This window comes from Trachurus trachurus, assembly GCF_905171665.1.
Source record: "Trachurus trachurus genome assembly, chromosome: 23".
Lineage (NCBI taxonomy): Eukaryota > Metazoa > Chordata > Actinopteri > Carangiformes > Carangidae > Trachurus > Trachurus trachurus.
The window spans coordinates 21,694,826-21,721,867 of NC_139912.1; the positions used below are offsets into that span (position 1 = coordinate 21,694,826).

At 40.8% G+C, this 27,042-nt stretch overlaps 1 protein-coding gene across 1 annotated transcript in view; it reads left to right on the forward strand.

Moving 5' to 3' along the window:
- large1 (LARGE xylosyl- and glucuronyltransferase 1) overlaps nucleotides 1-27,042 on the forward strand; it is a 158,827-nt gene that overhangs the window by 13,470 nt on the left and 118,315 nt on the right. Inside the window, exon 2 of the mRNA XM_083999601.1 lies at nucleotides 21,862-22,048. Coding sequence (XP_083855727.1) covers nucleotides 21,943-22,048 — 106 coding nt within the window. The 5' untranslated portion in view covers nucleotides 21,862-21,942. The remainder of the gene's footprint in view (nucleotides 1-21,861; nucleotides 22,049-27,042) is intronic.

Consider the following 27,042-nt stretch of genomic DNA (forward strand, 5'->3'; position numbering starts at 1 on the left):
GATCCTTTAGTCCGCTGTCATAATAGCAGTGTGAAAGCGAACTTTACTGGACTATATGGAAACAATGTAACAAAAAAAAAAATTAAGTCCGGACCTTGGTCCGGACTATTAGGTGTGAAAGCGCCCTGAGATCACATGCCAATACCGACGCTGATACCGTTTTATCGGTGAATGAGATCATCCAATCCACGGTCGATACGGATAATTTTTGACGTGCTTTGCTGATTGCGTGTGCTGTATCGGTCACACACGATTTTGTAAAAGCTCCAGAATGCCAGCATGTTGTGTTGTTGTCGGTGCAGTGGAGAAGGCAGGAGATGGGAGAGTATGAACCAGGTCACCAGAGAGGAGGGAGGAATGGGATGGAGGGGGAGGAAAAAAAGTTATGGAAAGCTCCACAGGGTATGGGACATGTTGGACTGTCTGGATCAGGCTTGTCCAAAATGTTCCACAATGGGCCAACCAATCAAGAGCACACACAGTCTGACCAATCAAGAGCTGAAGACTTGAGATGAATTGATTAAATGAGTCAAATCTGGTATGCCGCTGCTTGGCTAAAACAAAGACCTGGGGTGTTTGAAACCGCATATTACATACTTTCCATACTCCATACACCACACTCATCAATCAGACAGTATGCAGAGCGTTTACACTGCAGCATACTACATGATAACCCACAATGCATTGCGCTCCTACCCAAGCTGAAATCAGCAGGCTGAAGCTGATTTCATTTTGGCTCTATAAATATATCACTTTATAGACATTTCAAACATTTTTAGGCGAGAAAGTAGCCGTTTAGATCCCCAGTGTGCTGTTTACAATTTTGTTTGGACGAATTCTGCGCTACTCAAGATAGCCGTAGTGAGCAACGCACAAAATAAAACACCTGTTGCCCTTTATTATACAGAAAACCATAAGGTTAGAATTTCTGCTATTACTTTTAAAACAGGAAGTGAACCTACCCTCGATGTAGCTAGCTTGAAACCGCCGTTTTGACTGATCTTGTCCCGTTAACGGTATTTGACTGTTCAAGCTGTCCAGTTGCTAAAATACTTAACAATTTACTCAAATTTGTATTGTTGTGGCATATCAATTTGGCTCCACACATTAATCTTTTTTTGTTTTCTGTTGTCGTGTTCGCATCTTGGGTAATTTGAGTGTGAGTAGCTAGCTCGTAATGCATGCTCAACATTCTGGCGAATCTAGTATGCCATCCGGGAACTTCTCTCAAACTCAAAATGATGTCAGAGTTAGTATGAGTAGTAGGAAAGTATAGCGGTTTCGATCACACCCCTGCAGCCACATGGCCCTTTGTGGAATAGTTTGGACGTGCCTGGTCTAGATGCTATAGCTTTTACAAATAAACAAAGCTAAACAACACCATCAAACGGAGCATGTATGTAGATGTTTTGATCAGAGTATTATGATTTTGCTCAGCATCAGCAGGACCATAAACAGCTGTTATCAGTTTGCCTTCCATGAACTTCTCTGTCTTCTTTCTTCAGCCAGGTTTCTACAATGGGGGGAAATTAATTGGGAGCAGATTTTGTATTAAAAACCACAAAAAACAAGCAAGGTTTAATGATGTCTGTCCTGTTTCAGTACCACGGACAGCGCCGCACCAACATGCCACCTAATATAGCCACAGGTGTGCTACTCATTACAGCGGCTAACAACAAAACCTCTCATTTGCTTGTAGGGCTTCCAGTAATCATATGTAAAAATATGTAGACACCAAAAAAAGATTAAACCACATAACAGTATACATTGCATTAATTAGGCCTATTTTCTAGGTGACACAGGAGGTACGGGATCCAATTAAGAAGGTTCCAGTTTAATCCAGCATGAATCAAGCCCAGGTGTTAACCACGGGTGGCTGTTTTTAAGGTGATCGATGACAAGCAGCATTAATGCCGTTCTAAAGATGACATATTTTTAATGAAGATTGGCCAATCATGATCAGCGGGCGATCAATCAAGGCATCCCATGCAGAATGATAATGCAGGTGGTTGAAGAATAGATGCCCATGGTGCTAAATGCATACTCTGTAGTGATGGTTTAGGCTTAAAGCCTCCAGTCCAAGTCTCCATTTAAAACTCTGATGGCCTGCAGTCAGTTGGCATGGCGATTTAGCATCCAGGATGTGAAGACGAGGCCTTTGTGGAAACAAAATAAATCATTTATCTTTCAAAGGTCAAGCAAACATTCACCTGTATCGTATTGCAGGTGATGGCGCCGATCACAGAGGCAGAGCAATTAAAACCTCACTATACAAACTAAACTATCGGCCTGTTTGGAGAGCACAAACCCTGTTATAAATCTTAAAGTTAATAATGTTCTGTTTATTCCTGATACTTGATGGTTCTGATTCAGCCAAGGTATTTTAGCGGCTGCGTTGTTGTACAATAATTTGAAGGCTTCTTTTTTAATTGTTTCTAATGTCGCTACCAAACAAGGAACAAAGTCTTACACTGTTCTTTTCAGCTCTGCATTCGCTTATGTTGCTTTGTGACATATAATCTGATAATATCAGACAGAGGCGAGCAGTGCTACTTATTTTCAGACTCTCAGTGAATTCAAAACGACTTGAAAAATGACTGTTATGCTAAATCATTGTCTATTTTTATAAAAAGCAGTACAGAGGAATATTTAATCCTATTACCCTGCTGTTGAATCTTGTAACACATGCCAGGCAGAGTCTTCTCAACGGTAGTTTTACATATTTCAGAAAACACAAGGCCCTAGCGACCAACCATGGCTGTGATGAAATAATTCTCCGTGGACCAAAAATAAAATGGCCAAAACCATTTTCTTCTCAGGAGCACAGTGTGATTTTTGAAACACCACTGTTGTCCAGGCTTTGCAGTTATGGCGCCCAATTATACTAGCCATGAGAGTATTTTAATAGCCAATGCATTGGAGAACAATAGCAGTGAGCAGTTGGTAGTAAAATAACTGTAAAGTATTTGAAAGTGAAAACCAAAATTCATCTCACCGAAAAAGTATGAAGTATGATGTAATCTTTCATTTGACTGTAAACTGAAACGGGAAAGTTCAGCCACTTTAATGGATGTTTTCAGTGGATGGTTTTGAAAATAAATTGAATGTTTTCCTTTGGGCTGCACTGATTAATTTGTTGGCCCCCATCCAGAGTTAACTTCTTTAATATTGGGCATCTGCCAGAACCGAGTCTAATACTTGTATTTACATAAACGTCAGACTTGCTCAGTGCATGTTGGAGCTGTACAACCTGAGAATAAGGTGAGATACGACATCCTAGAATACACCTTTGTGCCATAAATGCTTAGAATCACAAATATACAGCACACAGCAATATAAAATGTTGATTAAAGAACGGTGACGGATTGAAATAACATCTGTAACCTTCGAAACGTGACACTATTTACATGGACTAATTAGTTCAAATAGTGGAGGTCCTTGTTCAAAATTACTAAACTAATGAGCTCAAATTATTGATGTGGTACGACTGGAAGTTTAACAGGAGTAATACATCTCCTGAACAGCGATGTGGTCCACCAGAGAGAAGATGACATTATGAGTTATGAGAATTACAATATAATGGCTTACAGAATTAACATTAATAAAGATTAACATGTAAAAGGGATTGGCATGTGATTGGCTTTATTTTATCTTCTATCGGTGCCCTGTGGACTGGGCTCTACAGCTGCGTCCTCTGGAGTCCCAGCTGTCCCCTCATCCCAGTGATTAAACCTGAGGAGGGGTGAAATGTGACTGGAAGATGAGGCTGGGGATGTAGAAATGAAATTTCACATTATAATACAGTTGGTCTGTTGGTTGGTCGAGAGTGACACTGACGGTCGACAGCCTCCATGGGGAAGACACTGATGACCCCATTTCTGTTTTTAGTCCCTTACCCTAGTTTAGTCCGTATGGCGTGTGGTTTTAAGTGGGTTGGAAGGGGGTGTGCTGTAAAACCATGTGTACATAACACAACCCTTCGTTTTCAAATGGTTTTAATCTTAGCCATTGTTATTGAAGTCTTTTATTTAAAGGGACAACGAGGAGTTTCTCCATCGGCAGAACGAAAAATTCCGCAACAATAAAAAAGTATCCTATTAATGTGGATGAATCTACGTTACCCACACTTGTTAATGGGCCCATTTTCAATAAATATATCGTGTTGTCTCTATCGTTATTTTGTTATTATTAGTGGTGGTGGAAATGCTGGGCGAGCCGACCAGCGTTTCCTTACTTTCGGTTTCGCTGCGAGTCATGTGAATAACGCCGCTGAATCGCCGTTTATGGTCGGAACTACAACGGTATGTGATCGTCTTCAAACCTCTGACTTTAATTCTTGATGAATGAAAACATGAGTCTGTCTTGCGCCGGTCAAATAATTTCACGGTGCACGAAGGCTCATAAATGTAGTGTGAAAACGCTTCACTTCCAAAACTCCTCGTTGTCCCTTTAAAAAAAAAAGTATTGACCAACAAAGTGAGACTGTGCTCTAAAAAAAACGTTGGTTTATTTCAATGATCCATCTGCTGGGTTACGGGCTGGTTAGATTTGACCTAACATTTAATTTAATATGGTGTCCCAGCATGACACATTGAAGATGAAGATGTCTGGTTGCTTTAATTTAACAACAGTCATTTCATAACACCACCCTGCTGGGTTAAAAGAACCCATGGCTGGGCCCGGTCCATTCCTGACAGCGCTGGGTCACCATGGTAAGCCAAATTGGGGCGACTTTTAACCCAGCAGTTTTAAAAGTGTAGTTCAAAGAAGCCTTCGGGTCTTTACAGGGGCGGATCCAGAATATTTTCTGAGGGGTGGCACAAGGGGTAGCAGTGAATCTGGGGGGGCCGCTCAAAAGTAACAAAGATTAAGGCTGCCACTGATCGCTGTCTTGAATGTTTAAATTGTACAGTTACACATGTCTTCATCTTGCTTTTATTGGCCACATTAAATCTTTCAACTTGTAAGGAAGATGCCTGTGACCTTCTCATTTTCCACTTGTCAATATTAAAATGATAGTCAATCAATAATCAACTCTGTCTATTAAATAGGAAGTCATAGCATGAACATTACTCAAATGGTGAAACTTGAGAGCAATAACAATCTTACACCATTTTCTATATTTACTATACTATATACCATACTATACAACACACTAAAATACACGAAAAGTGCAATTAAATCTCACTTGTCAACACAGCTCCGTCACATTCAGTTACTCTCTCCTTCCTCATTCAAACCCCGGCTTTCCCGGGGCTGCTGTGACGCTGTGCCTGGGATTACCGTAATGACCTGTATATCACTGAAAAGTGCAGAATGTCTGCTTTCTGAAACTGTTTTCCTTTTTTTTGATTGCGCGAATGGTCTAAGATTTACGGTAATTTAGAAAAAACGGTGTAGAAACCTGTCACCGGCGGCAGTGATTGACATTACAACAGGACAATGACCATTTGGGGGGCACACGGGGTGGCCAATCAGATTGCAGGGGTGGCACGTGCCCCCCGGTGCCACCATGGTAGACCCGCCTCTGGGTCTTTACTTCAGCGATAATGACCATCAATGCTGATGTGTTCAAAGTCTTGAATTACTTTTCCCTAGATAGTAAATTATTGAGTGTTTATTGTGTGAGATTATGTATTTTGGACGTAACCTAGGTTTGTTTTTTTTAAGGTGGATTTTTCCTGACCTTCAAGTATCTGAAGGGAGTCTTTCAACAAACTAACTGAGAATATGAAAGTGTGGGAGTTTTAACTTTCTCAGAAGCAGCGGAGTTACTCGGCCTTTGACAACAACAAAGAACTTGCAGCCAGAGAGAGAAAGAGAGGGAGAGAGAGAGGGAGCCATGGAAGGGGGAAAAAAATCACCTTGAAGATGAATGTTTCAGTAGGACGTGTTGTTTTTCTTTTTCCTTTTGCCTCCAGCTCAGAATCGGCTGTGATTAATTGCTTCATCTGGGCCACTAAAGGTCCGTGTCCCTCCCAACTTAACACCAGTTCATCTTCAAACTGTTGCACAAACATACAGCGCGGCTTTGAATGAAAAGAAGCCCAAATGCCAAGTGCGGCATGCAGGGAGATGTTGTCTGCCGCTCAGTGATAACCAACCACTCAGCTGAGAGAATTGCCTGTCACGAACCGAGAGTGAGGTTCACGTTCGTGCAGCGATTACAGGGAAACATTTTCTGAGATTTAAGGGAGACATGGAAGATGCACCGACTTCAAAGTGGCTGCAAACAATTTCTTTTTCAAGTGTGCGCTCTCTCTCGGAGGATAGATCGTACGTCTCCATGGCAGCGAAAGCTTTTGCATATCTCAGATCAGTGGAGTCCGAGGTAACGTTTTCAGATGTCATGTCTTGTCCAACGTCTCGCATCAGAGAAGCCGGTATACCCGCAAATTTTCTGAAAAACGTATCCCAGTGCCTATCACAAGCAATTCTGCTCCGCTGCTCTTCTTTTGAATTGAGCTGCATGTGGAGCTCATCTTTTTAATAACAGAGTAAGATAAGCAGGATGCCTTGTTTGATGAGCTGCAGGGAGGAACTTCTCCAGATCTATTTACTCATCAATTGATGGTGACAGAATGCCATGCTGGTCCAATTTAACCTCTGCCGGCAACTCTATTTGATGGAAGTTGGCCAAGGTTTGTGCAAAAAATGTCATTATTTCTTGTATTTTAGGGGAAAATAAGGAGCAAGTTAATCATCCAACTATATCACTCAGTCAGTCAGTAAGTCATTCAGATTCACACTAACAGGGCCTCACTGTGGCAGTCCAGCCAGAAAATTATTTCAAATATTTGGTAGATACAGGAACATAAAATAAAACTATGTTCTTGCTGAGACATGTCAGAACAGCAGTAAAAACTCATGTTAAAGGGATAGTTCAACATTTTGGCATAACATTATGGCCCATTGCCATAATCCCTATAGTTTTAGGAGTAGGTTTGTTACCTTTAATTGCAGAGACTACTTGCCGAAAAACTGCCCCAGACAGGAACGCGCATCAGCGGTTTTGCATGAATCTACCTCTAAAACAACTCTGTCTCGTAACGTTCTGTTACTATGTTCCTCGCCCATCTATGTTTAAATTAATGTTGTTATTACAGTCTGATAAAACAAAAGTTATTTATTAGCTAGGTGCTTTTCTGAAACGTGTCCTTCCTCTGTTTAAGTGATAGTTTTTGCTCTGTCCTGGTCAGAGATGTATGTACAAAGTATGTACAGCCTCCACTGCCTCTTGCTATGTCTGATTATTTGTACTGTTTTATTGTTTGTGCTCCATACCACTTGCGTGGTCGTGAGAAATAAAGTAAAGTAAAGTAAAGTGTTATTATCTCATAGCGTGGTGAATGTGCAGGTCACAACTTGTCCACCAGAGCGTTTTGGAGTTGTTGGATTGTGTATTTGATGAGATTGATGAGGGAAACCAAGAAATTCCATTAGCCTCCGTAGCGTAGCTCTGTGCAGCTCGCGGCTCTGCTCCACCGCTAAAAATAGCTTGCACCAACAACTAAAGGTAACGTACCTATACTGCTATGACTATAGAGATTATGGCAATGGGCCAATTTGCCAAAATGTTGAACTAAATTGAAATATGTCCACTCAAATGCTGGAGGGCCTCTGTCACAGGAGGTTCTTAGTTTGTTTTAACCTTAACATAACAGACGAGAGCAACTGACAGTGAAGCTTTGCACCAAAATACTGCTATGACCAAATATACAGATCAAACAGGGGCAATTAGAAATAAAGATCTGCCTAAAACAAAACTGTTACCTGCTCCATGGAGTAGATGACAATTCTGGTAATGCAACTGTTGTGGATCAGAGACAGAGCAAAATAAAGATAACCTATTTCTAATTGTTTGTTTATGTGTAAATTCAGCTGAAATTAGAGCTGAAAAAAAAAAAAAAGTATTTTATTCTTACTATTTGAAGGTAATTTTAACACACTTGGCAACAAAGACATCACATTATGTATTTCTACAAATGCTGTTACATGGATGGATTGTTGCAGAAAACTAAATTAGGTTTTGTTGTTTCACCAGTGCAATGAACTTATTCCATTGTACCTGTGCTGTATAAATAACTGAACACAGCGAGTATATGCTGACACTAGGTAGAATGTGAATATGACATGATGCCATCAGTTGTTTACAGATATTCCACAACCTCTCCTAACTATCCCCTCAGTTTTGCACATCGCAGCAGTCCTGCCCTGCGCCGGGGATTTGTACCCAATACCTTGTTAAAGTGAGTTTATGGAATTGTGAAATCTTCATACCGCATCAGCAACAACTCGGAGGTTAGACCTCGGTAAGCTGATTTGCATGAAAAGCGTCCCCGTTGCTCATTGTGCACGACACCTTCGCCGCCGAAGATTTGTGTGAATTTTCACCTTTAAATGCCTTTGTGTGCTTATAAAGCTCCACTGACACACATACTGTAGGGCTTCCTCTGCGCACGTCCCTCCTCGCCATCACGGAATACTAATCAGTGTACTGCCAAGGTAACATAATGAGATGGAGGGCAACTCCCTCTGCGCGATCAATATATTTTTCTCTCCTCTCCGTGGATAAGGCAGAAGCCATTTAGTCCACAGCACACTCTGTACACCTGTCAGGATAATGTGGATTGTTCTGACCCGTGGCCACTCTTGATTATCACGTCTAGAGAGAAAGGGGGAGACTCTGCTGGTGTCCGCAGCACAGAGGCAGCTCTTCATCTTTGCACTTCTATCCAGCTGTGTTCTGACTCACTCATACTCAGTGACTGCGTTTACATGCACTTCAGTACCCCGGTTTTAATCGGGCTTTTTAAGGGTTCCAGGGTGCCATTCCGAAGGGCCGCCATTCCGAACGTTTACTTTAATGTGTCGGAATGCCGGCCCTTAATTATTTATGGAAAAGGGGTGCCTTTCCGAACCTGAAAAAAGTCCGCTATTAAAAGGTTTAATGCACTGGGTACACATATTGCAGTCAACGCTTTGGTAGTACAGTGGTTAGAGCATCCGCCTCCGGCACAGGAGATCAGGGTTCGACTCCCAGAGAAACTGCATATTAGCAGAGACTTTCTTGGCCTCTACCTGATCTTTTTACTAAACTTAACCAACTCCTTTCTACATTGCCTAAACCCAACCAAAGCACAGAGTAAGGACATTTATTCTTCAGCAGGAGCGCCGCGGCTGCATCAGACTTGCACCTGGGTGAAACTTTGGAGGGGGAGGGGGGCTGTCCCCGTGGCGCGATCGAGTCAAGCTGGGCAGGAAGTCAAACCACGAGAGAATCCGGTCAATTTTCAAAATAAAACACATTCGCAACAGCGGCCCCTCGGAAAGGAATTTTCAGACTGGCAGACCGTCAGAATGACGGTCCTTCGGAATCGGGGTCGCCCCCCCTTTTTAAGTACCCTGAATTTGATCAAAATACGGGGTATGGTGTTTACATGAACCTACAGAAACCCGGTTATTCAGTATCCCTGTATACGTGATAAATACAGTATCCCGGTTTCTGATTACTGCATCTTACGTGCGTATGTGTGTTTCATGTTTATTGTTTACAACAGGAAGCGCAACTACTAGGAAATGTAGGTCAGAAAATTTACAAATTAAAAATGCTGCCATGTTCTATAACTTAATAAAAGAACGGGAAATTCAATGCAGACTAATCGGTTCATTGTAAAACATGCATTTATTGATGTAAAAGTGGTGATTTCTATACACACGTTAGGCTACAGAGCCTCCAGGCAGCGCTGCTCCTCTGTCTAATACACACATGAAGCTTCACTTTTAATTCAAGTAAACTAATGTGACTGCCACAATTGTTAGATTTCATCAATGAGACTAGCATTTATCTCCTAAAAAAGAATTTAACCAGCCGGCGGTTAACCTCTAAAAACCTACGGGTAAGTTAATTAACGATCGTTTTCTCCCCCGAGGTGATGACGTAGGTTGGCCGGCCGAGCACGTCAGGAGACGGGGTTGCTGTCTCTGTGATGTCCCGGCGGTCACAGCTCACACACGGGGAGCTTCACTCCTCCAGAAAACGTCGTAGCAAACTTGTACACAGCCGTCATTTGGATAAACCGACCGCACATTGGGGATCTAAACAGTTACTTTCTCGCATGAAAAAATATTAAAACTTAATAGTCTCCTCGTTGCTCCAGAAATGTGCTCTTGTTGTCGCCACCATTTTGTTGATATGAGCTTATCCCGATTTCTGGAATCAGGAAATGGTGTTTACATGCGAAACACATAAACGGGGTACTTAAAAAACCCAATCAAAATCGGGGTACTGAAATGCATGTAAACGCAGTCAGTGTTTTTCTTTTAGTTTTGTTTTTATCACTTCCTGTTCTGAAAGCTGATGGAAAGTTGGGCCCCCTCTCTCCCTCTCAGTCATCGGAACGTCTGGTGGAGTCGATGGTGGAGGGCACGGTCTGTCTCCGGTGTCGCCACATCACAGGAGAGTTATGAGGTGCTCCCGTGGCTCGGTGTTAAGGGCAATCTGGGATCAAACCAGAAGTGACAGGTTTAATAAAGCATTCTCAGGAAGTGTCACAGTTCTCTGCAGCAGAAAGAAGATTTCTGACTCCAAGGAATTCCTCCTTCTCTTCCTACCGCATGATAAGAACTCATTATATGCTTTTTTTCCACACTTTGAAAGTGTCAGGGGCTCTGAACTGATATACAGGACTCAGTGATGAATAAAATGAATGTCATAAACCCTTCGCTGGTTCGACTAAAATTCATATTCATCCATGTTCAGAGCAACCTCCTACTCTTTCCACTGTACTAGTTGATTACAGGGAGTGGTTTTTGTCATTTTAGCTGAGTTAATAGAACATAGTCTTATCAAAAGTTTTTTTTTTCTTTTTTGTCCCAAATGACCCCCTTTATTTTAACATTTCTATGTCTTACCAGTGCAGACCCTGTTATTTGATTGGTTGTTTGCCCATTCTGATTCTGAAGCAACAGTTGATTTCAATACGTCTTATAAAACCAGTCCTCCAACAATATCCATTTAACAGATTTGTATGAAAGCATTTGTTGGTGTTAAGAAAGAATATTGGACAATATATGAGGATTTTTAAGTCTTGAATAGTAACATTGATGATATTGGACTTAAGCCATAATACTGTATTAATATGGTTCTAGCTTTGGATTGTCACAAAAGCCTTTATTCTTTAATAAAGGTTTTAATAAATGTAATTTTAATTTAGTCTGTAATTTGAAGGGAAAGCAGAAGCAATCAACATCTTAATGACTCTCCAAAGTATATTGTTGGTTGGTTTAATTCAATAGAAAGCCAGTTTTACAGCCTTGCTGTCAATGACATTACTTTCTGTTTAATAATGTGGCATATCAAAATTATGATTTAATCAGGAAATATCTTACAGACAGCATATGACCAAATATCCAGTGCCAACTCCTAAAAACTGGCAGTTTTAAAGCATTTAAAGCATAATATCCAAGGTACAGTACAATACTGATGTTTCTCCCTGTTAGTCTAGACATTGTGTTTCCAGGGAAGTGGTACAGTAGCAATAGTGGGGTTTTTTTTGGCTTTACTGTTGATTGTTCAAAGAATTTATAATCCTCCCATATCATCCTCTTATAAACCAACATTGCCCACATATTCTTTAACTACATGGCTATTTAGAGCAGTAGAGTGTAGCCTAGTTTAATATCTAGAAAGTGTTAAATGATTCAAAGTTGTGCCGTCCTATAGTAAGTGAAGGGTATTGATGATGATGGCTACATTTGAAATACAGACTCCAAAGTTCATCCTTAGTGCAACTAAGGTGAGTTTATAAGGTTGTGAATTACCCAGTGAACACCTCAGCCTCTTCGGTCTAGGGCCTGCGTTCTGTCTAATGCAAGACGGCTCCCCGTGGGAAGAACCCGCCTCAACAAACAGAAACCAGACTCCCATAAAAATGAGAGAGGATATCAGAGCATCAGATAGCTACTGGGTGTAACCTGAAGCAGAACAGAACAGAGCAGCAGCAGCATCAGTGGTTTGGAGTTGCAGCTACAGTTCCTTATTTTAGCAACCTTGCATTGAAAACGCTGGAAAACATAAACCTGCAGACTAATTTTGCTTAAGTTGGATATAGTATATAAATATATATATATATAAAAATATGCTTGTAGGCAGTTCAACCCTGTCATTAAAAATAAAGCCAGACACACAAGATATTAAAGAAATAAAGGAGTGGAATTTCTCTAATAAAGGTTGCGCTGACTTGCGTTACAGCAGGTTTTTATAGATCTTTTATTGCGACTCAATTAGGCAAACATTTGTTTCTTAAATTAATTGGTTTCATTCCTCTCGGGCTTTGCCTTAAAACGAATAAAACTGCATTAAATGGACAGGATTTGTAATTACTCAACATCCCCAGTCGATAGAGATATTGACTGGGGATGTACCTAATTTAGTTGTGTACCGTAAGTCTGGCTCATAAATAAGCTATAATTGTGTCTAAGTGAGGAGCTTTTGGCTATTACAAATAGCACAAATGTTTAATATTTTGCAGCAGCTCATCACAAATGAATCGCATTCTCTCTCTCTCTGAGAAGGTTTCTGTTTTTCATGCGTTCACAGTGAAACAGTGGATCACAACGGTGTTTCCTTGAGGAGTTGTTCCAGCAGCCTCAGCGTTTTTTATAGGGTCCCTGAAACCTCGAGGCACAGCAGCTTAAGAGAATGCATGCAAATAGGCAAAGACGGTGCAAAATCAGAAAGCATCCTTATCAATTTGACAACGCGCACTCTGTAAATTCACTTCTACCACACAACGGAAGTGTTTCCAGGGGACACTAAACAGTGATGAATCCGGCTGTGGCTCGTTCAATGTCCAGTTGTGACATTTGAAGATCTAAGTATTGAAAAGCAGCCGTGTCCCAGCAGGGGCATCACTGTTTTTTATTTTATGTTGATAGATTCAAAAGGGGAAGGGTATATTTGCATTTGTTTGGTTAAGCGTCAGTGCATTGATCTCTCAGGGCCACCGTTGTTTTTCCTCAGGTAGGAGATATGTGGAGATAGAAACAGGTAAAATATAATACGTTTGCTATATAGATAATTTCATTCTGTTTTTATTTGATAATTCTGTAATTAGGAGAGATGATAATGAACAAATACTGATGGTCATGGTTCCATACCCATAAGGAGACCTCTAACCAGCTTTAGCCACTGTCTTTTGTCCTGTGGTCGTGACTCACTGAGTTGATACCAATCATGTCAATCAAACACAAACGTTATTTTACTTTCAGGCACAGCACCCACAAACTCAAACTTTCACCTTTTGTCATAAAAAAAATAACAAAAAAGAGGAGCGGACAAAAAACATTACAGCCTCCACCACCTGTTAATTTCCTCATCTTTATGACCTAATTTCCTGAGGAACCCTCATAACCATGTAAAATATATGTAAATAACAGTAAAACCAATACATTCAATAATATTAATATAAAAGGCGACATATTATGGAAATATTGCCTTTTGAAGGCTCTTTAACATATATTTAGGTGTTTGTCTTGCCTTCTGGCCCCCAAAATGTGAGAATTGACAAAAACATCTGTAATGTGCAGGCTCCCTAGGTTGAAATCCACGTGGTTTTATGAGCTGTTCCCTCAGTTGTTTTTAGTGATGTACCGTAACTAGGATTCGAATTTGCATAATACCACAACCTACCTGGGACTGGTAGAAGTGGTTAATTTGCATTTAAAGGGACAGGCACTGAAACCAGCCGTTCTGAAGAGGGCTGTTTTGAGAGGATGAAAAGAGCTGTGATGTTTGATCCTTGGGGTATTTTGACCAAAGCATGTCACAGACATGTCTTTAAGACACCTGGGAACTATTTTCATTTGTGGAAAGGGGGCATAATATGTCTCCTTTAATCTCAGACCCTGGGAAGTGAACCAAAGGAACACTGATCTATCGCTGGTGTTGCAGTGGAGCCTCTTCCTTCAAAAACCATCTTTGACAAGTGCTAACGGTTTCTTGTGGAGCGGACGCAGAGCGACAGCAGCCAAGTGCAGTTTAGACGTGACATGGAGTTACTGACTCAATAAACATTAATTAGTGACAACCAATTCGACAAACGACCAGCGACGTTTATCATTTTAACAGCCCCAAGCTTCAACTCCATGTTTTTTTTTTCTTCTTTTTTTTTACACAGCTTTTTCTACAATAATTAGCTCAGCGAGCCTGCGTGTCTCTCTAACCACGGTGTCTGAACTCAGTCAGTCACAGCTGCACACGATGAATATTTCACTGTCGCTCGCCGGTTCTCACAGCCTTCATGTGCCGGGACGGTGGCTATACGGAAAGCCGATTGAACCAAAAAACAGCATGTCTGGCACGCTTTGAGCTCAGCCAGAGGTCCACAGCGGGGACGATGCCTCTGCAAAGTCGTGTAATTTGCGACTTCATGATATTTACCACGGTTCTGATTCAGCGGCGGGAGTCATTATAAAGATGTACTGTATGTATTGTAGCGGAGACGCACCCGGTGCCTCGGATAAAGACGTGTCTTCAAACACAGCACTCGCAACATTATCTGTGCAGACAATGGTCTTTCACAAAGCAGGGAAATGATGGACAAAATTAGAAGATGAGGAAACGGCAGATGACAGGCAGGAGTCATAGCTCACATAGACTGTACAATAAGCCTATTCACTCTTTCACTCCAGTCGTTGAAAGCTAATGGCCAGGGCTATAGTTATTCTGATTGTGTAGGCCTATAAACACTTGACAGAACCTGCCACCACATTTTCAAAACTTCAGTTTTACCACATTGTTAAGGACGCCTAAATATTAGGAAGAAATTAAATTGACCTTTAAGTAATCAGGTCAAGTGGTTCATTTGATTTTCTGTGAAATACAAGCTGCGATATTTAAAAAGAAGTAAACACAGTGTTCTGAAGCGCAGCGTGTCAGCCGTCTGGCGTTTCCTCTGGTTGATTCTGACATCTGTCACATCTCTGTGTCTTTTAAGTGACAAAAAGAGTAAACAAACACCAGCAGAGAGCAAAGAGAATGGAAGAAAGTTCAGGATGAACTGAACTTGACTGTGGATCTGATGCCTTGCAGAGGCATTGCTTCATTTTCTGATATGTACGCCAATGCAGCCTGCTTGGAACAGCATTGTCTTGAACAAATCACTGTTATGAACCATCACTAGGAGTTATCTGTATTAACAGCAGTTAGCATTTGACAGTATTTTTATTGGACGGTAATTTTCCATACATCACACCCATAACCAACAGTTGCTTTTCATCATTAAACCATGTTCATGTATAATTCAGCTGACTCTGAGTGGGCTCCGGGCTGCTATAGCATAACAAATCACACCTGGCTTCCACCTGTGAATACAAATCTCTGGTTTAGATGATGGTTTATGTAATTAAGCAATTGATTGGCAGGCCAAAGAGACTTGATTGAAAAACTAGAGATGGCCTGAGGGGCCACCAGTTGGATAAGCCTGCACTAGTTGAGGCTTGTTGGTTAAACAGGTCACAGGTCAGGCTTTTGAATAAATGACAGATTTGAATGGGAAACAGTGGCCAGGTTTACATGCACACTGATTCAGATCATTCTGAAAGAAACTTTCATGTCAACTGTTTATATGTGGCGTGATCTATTCTGATCTGATTTTTACATGTGCCACTGCATTTATTCAGAACAGTCCGGCCCGATCAACCTGCAGGATGCACTGGTTTGGATGGGTTTGGGCTGAAATTAATTACAAATGACAAAGGTCTTAGGTTTTCTTTTTTTCTTTTTTTTTCCAATTTCGGGCTGAGTTCGTAAAGTCCAGGCTTCAGCAGCTGCGTGTCGGGCCAGGTCAGGTTTTAGTTTTCGGAGCCCAAGCGCAGATTGATGGAAACATAAGGTGACTGATCAAAGATGGAGATCTATCTATGGTCTGAGTAGCGCAGTTGTCATTGTTTTGACACTTTCAAGCATTGTGAAGAAACGTTGCTATGCATTTACGTCAAGACGGAGCATGCACAGAAAGAATGCAACTATCCGTTTCACCGTTTACATGATATAAGTTTACTTTTGATAAGTTTGAGAAAATGAATATTCTACCCAACTTTCCATTTGGTTTGGGCTTGTTTATTCTGAGTGAGGTGTTTATGTAATAGTAATAATGATTTTATTTGTAGAGCACCTTTCAAAACCAAGGTTACAAGACACATAATTAGTACAAATGTATTACATAACAATAAAATACAGGAATACTGAAAAAAAGAAAAGCATAAAAGCATTTTCTTTCAGTTTGGGCATCTAAACCGATTCTAATCAGAATATTTGGCTCCATGCAGGGCCGTTGCTATGAATTCTGGGGCCCTGAAAGAATACTAAAGTGGGCCCCTGACTTTTCCACTTTTTTTCTTAGACTACGTATGTATTATTATTTTTTTATTTAGCCTACTTTGTTTTGATGCTAATGCAGCATTACTATGAGTAGCAGGGTCTTATGCGGAATAATTCAGTCATACAAAGATTAGACTACTGGGGTTTTTTGTGGGCCCCACTGGGCGCTGGGCCCCTAGAATTATCATCACCTTTCTCCCCTATACAACGGCCCTGGCTCCATGTAAACTCAGCTAGTCTCTCTGTAAAAACTGTCCCAGATAATCCACAGTACACAGTGTGGTAAAAGTGAGTCAGTTACACAGCATGGAGAGAGGAAACACACACATAACCAAAACTAACTATTGTAGTTAAGGCAAACTGATAGGCCTTCAGTCCTCACCTGTAAATAAAGTGTCAGTCGTGACATATGGATTATTGAAATGCACTGATAGTTTATAGTTTTGAATTTGAATGAACCCAGGGAGGGAATGAATTGATTTGTGTTCATGTTCTGTACCTTTGTCCATTACAGTTCTACTTTCCTTTCATTTGAAGACTATCTTTCATAATAACTCTGTCAGAATGGCTTCATGATTGTGCCCTCTGTTAATGCACCACCTCCGAGCAGGGCCTTCACTCACTGTGACAATTCAATCCCATTCTCAGAGTGTTTCTCCCTGGCCCTTTTCAACCAATAAAGCATTCCTCTGTAATCATTGCTCACCACTTTTAGTGTCAACACACAGCAATTTAATATTGAGCTGTTGATATAAAATTCCATTTTCTATCAACTTACAGAAGGCTCGCTCCATCAGTAGCAATCAGCATAAAGTTGAGGCCAGGCCATGGACGTCACGATCTGCAGAGAGGAAGATTAGAAATGATCAGATGTTATTCTCCAGCTCATATTCTGCATGTTTTTCAGGTGTATGAAGGTCTGAGGCTTTTATGGTGCAAGGTGACTTTGACTAAGGACTGAAGGACTGGGGGTTTTTCAAGGGTTACCAGCTGTGTTTCCTTTCATATTCACTTGATAAAGGGTTGGACTTTTCTTTGAAAAACATGGCCAGCGGCAGCCGCAGTGACTCAGGGAGAGGTTTGATCATTCAGAGGACGGACATGAGGAAGAATTACATGGACTATGTCTGGTTGAGGGCGGAGTAGCCTAAGCCTCACGAAATGAGATGCCACCGTTACTGTGGATAAAGAGTTAATCTGATTATCAGTCTAATTCAAATGAACTCTAGATTTATAGAACAGACAGTGGACTGTTAGACAGTCTCGGGTTCAGGAATCTCCAATATTTGTTGATTTGAAAGTCTAATACTGTAGATAGATACACAATCGTAACACATTTCAGATTTGAGTTTGTTTTTAAATCATTTTAAGAAATCTTAAATACAAATTTGTACATACATGCTGTTTTGCGTGTGACCGAAGTGTCTATTTGCGTTTAGTTCCAAAAAAAATAGGAAGCCCATTGGATTTATGCTGATACCTGATGTGCTGATATTCCCAAACTTATTTTGGGTGATTGCTGATGCATGCACATCTTTACAGTATGTTTTTCTTTTTAATTAAATAGAAGGACACCAAGTCTCTCTGGCTCCAGAATGAATGTGTTACCCTCACTGTGATGCCATACTTCAGTCACTAAAGATACAGACACTGCATCACTGTCCATTCAGCTGACATGTTCAAACCTTTTGCTACCTTATCATCGTGCACATACAGTTAACACGTCACCGTATCGACACATCGGCATACATTTCCCATCTTCAAAACACTTAATAAATAACATTTTACATCCAACAGCATTGCGGAGCTTATAGAATTATAAGGTTCTATCTCCGTTTAGGGTAGTTCCGAGATATTGAGCATCAAAATTCCAACTCGGCTTGTGTTTTGGTTGATAGAAACTTTGTATTTTATGAATAACTAATCAAAAATGTTGAAAATTTAAAAATAACACCACACAGGCATTAACAGACCACAAATGGATGATATTATGCAAAAAACCCAATTTTGAAAAAAATAGAGATAGTACCTTATAATTCTAAGCTCACGATTGTGCATCCACCAAAAAGATTTCATGTTCTCTACTTCTATCATTGTCTTTATCTAAATAACTGTTTTAGGGTGTAAAGCAGTTAAACTATATAATATGTCAGAAATGACTAACATTACTGTTCTTTTTAAAGTAGCTTTACTGCTAACACACTGATCAGGATTAACACTAATATAATTATTGTACAGGTTAACTAATGCAATACAGTTTTTTTTCTTTTTTTGTGAATCACTTTTTATTGATTTTCAGAAGAAAAACAAAGGCATACATATGTACATGCCAGGATTATATACACACCCACACATACACATACACATTATACATACAAATACTTGCATAAAGATGTAGCCTAATGGATAGAATGAAATGAAAGGGTGCAACCCACCAGTTTGCACAGCTGTATATATAAGTGGCCATGCAGGGCTTTTAGTTGTAATACAGTATGTTGAGATTAAGAATCTACATAGTTGACAGTTGTGACACATGTTGAGTGGGTTAGACATGTGAGTTAACCTTTGGAAACCTCACTGTCCGTCTCCTAAACATAATTGAAAAGCCGTGACAGTTGATGACATCGTGTCACACCTCAGCAGTGAAGCCGATGACTGATAACAAGGGCCAAAAAAATAGAAAAGAGAAAAAAAAGCCCCTTCAGTCCGAGCCCCCCCCTCTTTTTTTTTTTTGCAACATAATGTCTTTTCTCCCCCGTGTCCCTGCATGACTGGAGCTGCTTACTGTGTGGTCTGACACCTCACTTGGATGTGGTAATAAATGCCTTTCAGTGTTGCATTTGCAATTTAAATCACAGCATCCAGTGAAGAGCTAATATCGCACGGGGGTCAAAGGCTAAGGAGCCACTGAAATGATTCACAGCATATCAAAGCGCCGGTTGTCATACTTGAGAGACTTGTTTAATCTCCTCCAGCCTCGTTTAACCCCACGGTCTCACTCTGAGCTCTTCGCACTGAACCAGACCACTATGGAAAAAAAAAAAAAATCTTGGAGATTCAGTGTAGGCGCTGAGGGAGCGTTGGAAATACTATTCCCGTTTGTGAAATGGGCTCCCTGTGCAGCGTCCTACAGGGTGACAGTATGATAATTGGTGTCCTGGGTTGTGTGTATGAGTGTGTGTGAGTGTGTGTGCACTGTGCAGGCCTCCACTGTGCAGCCGGAGGTATCATGTTTCATCCCCGGGCTGTTTTGGTCAAGATAAATTGGGGGAATGTTGTTGGAAGGGAAAGATGATTTTGATTAATATCACACAGTGAGACTTGTTTACTCTGCCCCGGATCACACCGGAAATCCACTAATCTGATGACGTCGTCCAGTCGGATCGATATGCGACCGTCTGATACGGGCGGCGCGCGATACGTCGGGTGTCTCCTCAGGCTCGTTTGGCAGCTTTTCTGAACGTCTGATCTATATTGTTGTATTCTTTTATGCTTTATGTGATGAGCTTAATAAGATGCTGCCATGGAGACTCTCTGTGTCTGACCCAAGATTATGTTTTTGTTGTGTAATCAGGGGCTCAAACACCGGGGATTTCAGGACACCATTGTAGTTTATAATTCCCAGAAATCTCTCTGCATCCCAAAGCCATGTGGAATTTGCAGGAAGAGGCCAATCACAAAACATGATCCAACATAAAGATTAACGTCTTAGCACCCACTAAACATGTTAAGGGTTAAAGGGATAGTTCAACATTTTGGCAAATTGGCCCATTGCCATAATCCCTATAGTCATAGCAGTAGGTTCGTTACCTTTAATTGTCGGTGTAAGCTATTTTTAGAATGGCGGAGTGGAGCAGCAGGCTGCTCAGGGCTATGCTATGGAGGCTAAGGGAATTTCTTGGTTTCCCTCATCAAACTCATCAAATACACAATCCAACAACTCCAAAACATGGACAAGTTGTGAGCTGCACAATCACCACGCTATGAGATAATAACGAAACGTTACGAGACAGAGTTGTTTTAGAGGTAAATTCATGCAAAACCGCAGTGCGTTGCGTTCAGGGACAGTTTTTCAGCAAGCAGTCTCTGCATTTACCCTGTATTTACCTCGAAAACGGCTCCGTTTCGTAATGTTCTGTTATTATCTCATAGCGTGGTGAATGTGCAGGTCACAACTTGTCCACAAAAGCGTTTTGGAATTTGGGGATTTTGTATTTGATTAGTTTGATGAGAGAAACCAAGAAATTCCCCTAGCCTCCATGATAGCCCTGAGCAGCCTGCCGCTCTGCTCCGCCGTTCTAAAAATAGCTTGCACCGACAATTAAAGGTAACAAACCTACTGCTATGGCTATAGCGATTATGGCAATGGGCCAATTTGCCAAAATGTTGAACTATCCCTTTAACATGTTTTGGTTCTTGCTAGGTCCAGTGTTTTCATATTGTCGTGATGCACCTCCTGGTTAATCCCATGATAAAACAAATTTTCCTAACTACATTTGTCCAACGACATGTAGTGATAATATTTCCTAATATTTTCAGGATAGTTTAAGCATCACCAAATCTGGAATTCCTGTTCAGTTTATCCCCCAAACACTCCCATTTTTCAGTTTTTGATTAAATATTTCACATCCTGGCAGTAAGTAAGCAAGTCATTTATATATACAGCACATTTCATACAACAGGCGTAGACTCAGTGTGCTTCAAAATAATAATACAGAGATAATGACAAAAGAGCATGATAAAAGACATGAAGGATACTGACAAAGGACATAAAAGACACATAGGATAATGACATGATAAAAGACATAATAACATACAGCTCCTCATATTGCCAAACACTGATACACACAAGAACAACCAACTAAAAGCTTGCAAGAAAAGAAATGGCTTGTGGCATATTTTTAAAAGAAGACACACCATAGTATTCCCAGTGTATCATCACAAAGCTCAGTGAGATAACATAAGAGTACATATCATGTTATCTATGTAATACTGTATATTTGGTGATGATGCACTGATCCTCCAAATTGTGTAATTGCAATGTTATATCTGCATTACATTTGGTATAAAAAAATCTACAACTGATATGGGATGTACTGTATGTAGCACATTGGGAGTAAAATAAATGTAAGCTAAAATATTACATCAAAATATGTAAAAATGTATATCTGGAAGACAACCTGGAATGGAAATCTAAGATCTGGTGATGTTTTAATAATCCTGAAATATTCCTTAAATATAACCTATAACATTATTCAGCATTTCCCCGGTCTCATGCTGCCATCTGTTCTTTCAGTGAACACTATCTGCACAAGCACTCGATGCAGTGCAGAGCGCTTTGGCAACAGCAGCAGCTGCCTGCTAAGCTGTAATTGTGTCTATACAGGATGTAAAATGTTTACTCCTTCTCTAACCTAGTTTTTCCTTCTCTCTCTCTCTCTCCTCTCTTTCTCTCCTCTCTCTCTCCTCTCTTCCAGTGCAATGAATCGGTCTGGACAACAGCTGCTGCCCACATAGAGGTCACTTCACCTCTCTTTGCGTTTGCCTTGGTCCAGAGGATGCTGGTAATGTGTCGCGGGCGCAGGAAGTTCCTGGCGGCCTCCCTCGCCCTGGTCTTCATCCCGGCACTCACCTGGCTTTACCTGTCGGTCGGGAGCTTTCAAGGTACGCACACAACAAGAGTTTGATAAGTACAGCTGATGAAGTGACATGTTGGCAGATGCTAATCTTTGGCCATGTAGATTACTCCTCAAAAACAATGAATCCTTATGGATCTCTGATATTCAATGGGTACTTATATGCAAGTGCATATTTAGACTTTTTTGCCATGTGTCCATAATGACAATGATTAGACAAAATATGAATGGCATCATATAAGATGAAAAGGTTGTTGGGATGTCTTGTATAGCTCAGTGGGAGAAATTTTTTGGGTATCCTCTCGGAGCTCTGATTTTTTGACTTGACTTCAGCGGCATCAATGCTACATGGCGGTCCTCATCGTTCAATAGAATGGAACCGTAATAAAAGATATTTGTCGATGTTTTCACACATCTTCATCTGCTTCCAAAATAAACATAAATCTTTCATGTTCAGAAATCAGCCACAATCTCAAACTTCTTTCAGGCATCCACTGTTTTTTTTTCTCCTACAAACACTATGATATTTATAATAGGAAATTTCCAAGTTGGAGTTCTGACTTCTTGGTTACTTCCAAATTGTCTTGAACGCAGCATAGGTTGGGGATACATCATCAGTTGTGTACTTCAGCATCATTGGGTGTTTCAGACCTGTGTGTGTGTGTGTGTGTGTGTGTGTGTGTGTGTGTGTGTGTGTGTGTGTGTGTGTGTGTGTGTGTGTGTGTGTGTGTGTGTGTGTGTGTGTGTGTGTGTGTGTGTGTGTGTGTGTGTGTGTGTGTGTGTGTGTGTGTGTGTGTGTCTAACTTGTTTGGGGCCCAGCTCGGGGTCGTTTTTTTGACTGCAGCGCTCAATCATTGGTCAAAAAGCAGTGATCATGCTTTTACATAATAAATGCCTGACACCAAAATCCGACTGCTGATATACCCAGCTGACTCTCACTTCTGAAAAAGATCATAACTGACATCGTTTGACTTATTAGTCTAACTGGAATAATGTTTTTTTAATAGTTCTCCTTCACCACTGATAAGAAAATACATCTTGATTGAACTTATAAACATCCAGAGTTATCCCAGAGAGTCTAAAGACACAAATGTCCTGTAGACAAAGTCACCCCTCCCCCTCCCCCTCCACCTAGCCGCTCCCCCTCTTTGTTGCGGAGGTGGTATATTAATGAATTACTGAGGCCTGTCCAAAGTTGATTACTTCCTCCAGACAGTATAGTCCTGGAGTTCTCGGAGCCATTTTTAATGACTTTGACTCGCAGGATTGAAATGCTGCGACGCTGCCATTATTAATTATGATTAAATTGACAATTTTGACTGGGGGTTGCTGTCCCGGAGACTATACGTACATGCGAACGCTCTCTCATAATGCAATTGTCGCCAAGGTCTTGCAAAGTAATTATTAGATTTGGCAAAGTAAATTCCTTGGCAGTGGGGAGAGGTTGCTGGAAATGTGATAAGTTGTGAAAGGAACCGGGCTGCAGGAGGCATCAGCTGGAGGTGAGACCTGAATGTGTGAGACAGGAACAATGTGCTTCAGCTGGCTCACACACACAGACACACACACTCCCTCTCTCTCTATCTCTGACCTGTTTTTGTAGCCGGGTCTCCATCTTGACTGTTGTTTTTCCCTTTCTCACCTCTCTCTCCTCCGTCTCCGCTCTGTTTATCTGTCCGACAGCGAGAGAACTGGTGAGTTTCTGGGGTCTTTAGTGCTTTGTCTGGACGAGCTGCACACAGAGCAGAGAGAATAAAACCGTATTGATAGAAAAAAATATAAAAAAAGGCCATAAGGCTAACGGCATGTAGCCACCCTGTCCACATACTTTTTTTTTTTTTTTTTACACTCTGGTCTGAGGCTTTGGAGTTCGGAGCCTGAAAACTTCCTTCACCAACAGAAATGTTTCTTCAGCCGGGGCAGTACAGGGCTTCTGTAGCGTTTAGCAGAAAATCCGCATATCAAATCTGAATCCTTCCCTAATCTCTGCTGGTCTTGTTGAACTAGTCGCATTGCCGGAAAATGATATGTCACACAAAGGATTTTGTGCTATTTGCAGGCGCCACCTTGCAGGGAGTGCATTAACCAGACAACAGCAAAGAAAAAAAATCATTTAAACCATTGTAGAGTTATTATTAGTTGGCAATAATAACTGACATAACCATAATCACCATTTGTTATTTCAACCAGAAGAAACCACCGCTGTTTGCTAATATAAAAACCAAGAAGCATGATGAAAGTGGAACGTGTCATTCTGTTACGCGCCAAATGTCCATTGAGACATGAACAACCTAATGATGTGAATCACAGTGTTTGTGATGTGCCTGTGTCAAGCAGTCTCATAAAAATGAGTCAATAAGAGCACAGTTGAAGAACTGAATAATATAAACACATAGCTGTGAATGTATGATTGGAAAATGCAGAAACACTGATTTAAAAATGTATGAAAAGCTTTACACTAGACTAAATTATTAAATGTTGCTAGAGGATACTCCTCTAACTTAAAGCCACAGCTAATTTAAACGAACAGCTTAATTACCTCAGCTTTGTGTTGCTACGATGATCAGTTGGGAACGTTGTGTTAAACACTGTGTGTGTGTGTGTTTCTGAATGCAGCTGTTGAGGCTTTGGTGTTACAGTATATGGAAGACAGCAGCGTGTTGCAGTGGAGGCTGGTAAAGTGAGAGTTCAGCCTGCTTGATGCTGGGCTGTATAAGCACTTATACGTATCCACAGCCTGTGTAACCTGCAGTAGGTCTGGGTCAGTGCACTCGCGGTTTGGAGAAGCAGCACAGAAGCTCAGAAATAAGAAATGAATGAGAACAAATGTATTTCAGTATTTCAGCCACCTTAAAAAAACAACAAGAACAATTTAGTTTCACAAAAAAATAAACCATGATGTTTATTCACCACAAAGTGATTCCCTCAAACTTCTACTGTGAAAACACTGGGGGGTAAAACATGTGGCTCAGGAAACCTTTGCAGGTTTTTTTTAGTTAATTAGCTGATTAGAGTGTGACATCATTTAGGTCACCTATTTCTTTTGATTTACTGAATTTTGTGTTTTCATTAAAGCAGAAGTAAGCGGAATATTTGTGTTAATATAAGTCTTAAATAGTTCTATCTTCCGACAGCAATCACTTCTATAGAGTGTTTGGTCTGAAACACGGGTCGATCAGTCACTCTGCTCTGCTGTAAGCCGAGGAGAAAACTTTCCTTGTATCCTACAACCTTTATCCATTGAGGAGAGAGAACGGCATAAAGGGGCGGTCCTCTCTGTGTGTGCAGCCAAGGGATGCGCGTGAATGTGGTGACGTAGGGACGAGGGCGGGGACTGCTAACTCCATCTGCTGACAGGAAGTTAGCCAAAACCACCGGATCGCTTACTTCTGCTTTAAATGTAAACCATAATCATTACAATCAAAAGAAATAAAGACATGAAATATTTCAGTCCACTATTTGAATTGAACTAGTGAAATAAATTCATTCTAAGTCACTGAGATGCACCTGTATAACAAAAGCAGTTCTCACCGTGTGGTTGGTTTTTAAGTAGGCTACATCTTCAGCTTCCACACCTAAACACACCATCTTTTTTTCCCCCCCATCTGACATTTCAAAATAAAATGGACACGCACCATATTGCAGTATAGTGTTTATCAATCCGGCCCTTCGCTTTAGGCTGTTGGAGCTCCAAAAACACAAAGCTCCATAATGCTTTACACAGAGACAAATACCAAAAGAAAAAAAAAAGTTTTTTCATTTTCTCCCTCAATTTTCATAAACATATGAGCCATCTTTTTTCTTTTTTGAAAAGCCAATTTCACAACATCAGCTCAAGGCTGAAAACTAAAGTAGTGCAGCCTTACTTTTATTCTGATGAAGAAAAGGTTATCCTTGCCTCTATCTCACCATGTCTCCATTATTGTTTGGCCTCACTGTGTTTAGTTCTAGTTTTCCTCGAACTCTGCCAAACATCGATGATGCCAAATATCAAATAGCTTCCCTTAGGTGACAAAGAACAAATGCTTTGACACTGTGGGAATTTTGGCTTTCTGCTTGAATTTTAATGCTATTTAGTTTTTAGACACTGCCGTACTTTGTAAATGACCACTCCAGGGCAGACAAGTCTAACAAGGAATTAGTGAATGCATAAAAAATGAATGAATAAATGAGTATTAACTTGAATTACTCTTGTGCATCTTAGAAAAGCAAATCACACTTGGCCTCAGAAAAGCAGATTAGTGAATCTCATATACAATTCAGATTGGCAGTAATGGGATATGGGTATGTTTTAAATTCATGTTAGTTCCATTCGTGGTGTGGTGTAGACCTTGTGGGTCTCGTTTTGTAAACGGCCAGTCTTAGTCTAAGTCATATTCATAAGAGATTCGCACTCCAGGGGGAATTAATTTATTCCCTCTGTTACTCCCGAGTCCCTGTGTACTGACTATGACTTAGGCCTTTATATGACCCCACGCAGCTGCCTGGATGACTGAGAACTACAACCTGAAACAGTCAAATAATTGATGGTTAAGAGGTTTGTTGTTGATCCTGGAGCCTCCTCCACGGCTCATTTACTCAGCAATCCTCTACCACAGGCTTTAAATCCACATCCAAAGAGAATCTCCGATGCAGTAACTTTCATATCCCACGTCAACAAGTCACAAATCCACTCGTAGCTAATCTGATGTAGGGTCTTACACATTTTGATGTCGCCTCTGCAGGAGTTGTGTGTGTTTGGATGATCTGACGTCGAGGGGTGGGAATCACCAGAGGCCCCGTGATACAATATTATTACGATACTTGTGTCTCGATACGTTATTATTGTAATATTAGAAATATTGCAATATGCAGTGATATATTGTGCTTTATTAGCTTTTTCCACAGTGTGTCCAAGTGAAAACTTTGTTAAAGGTGTAAGCTACAAGTTGAATTCCTCCCGGCCAGTAGGTGTCACACTCACACTCGCCCGCTCTCGCTCCAACCTTCAATTGTACTGGTTGCCAGGTACGCCTATAGGGA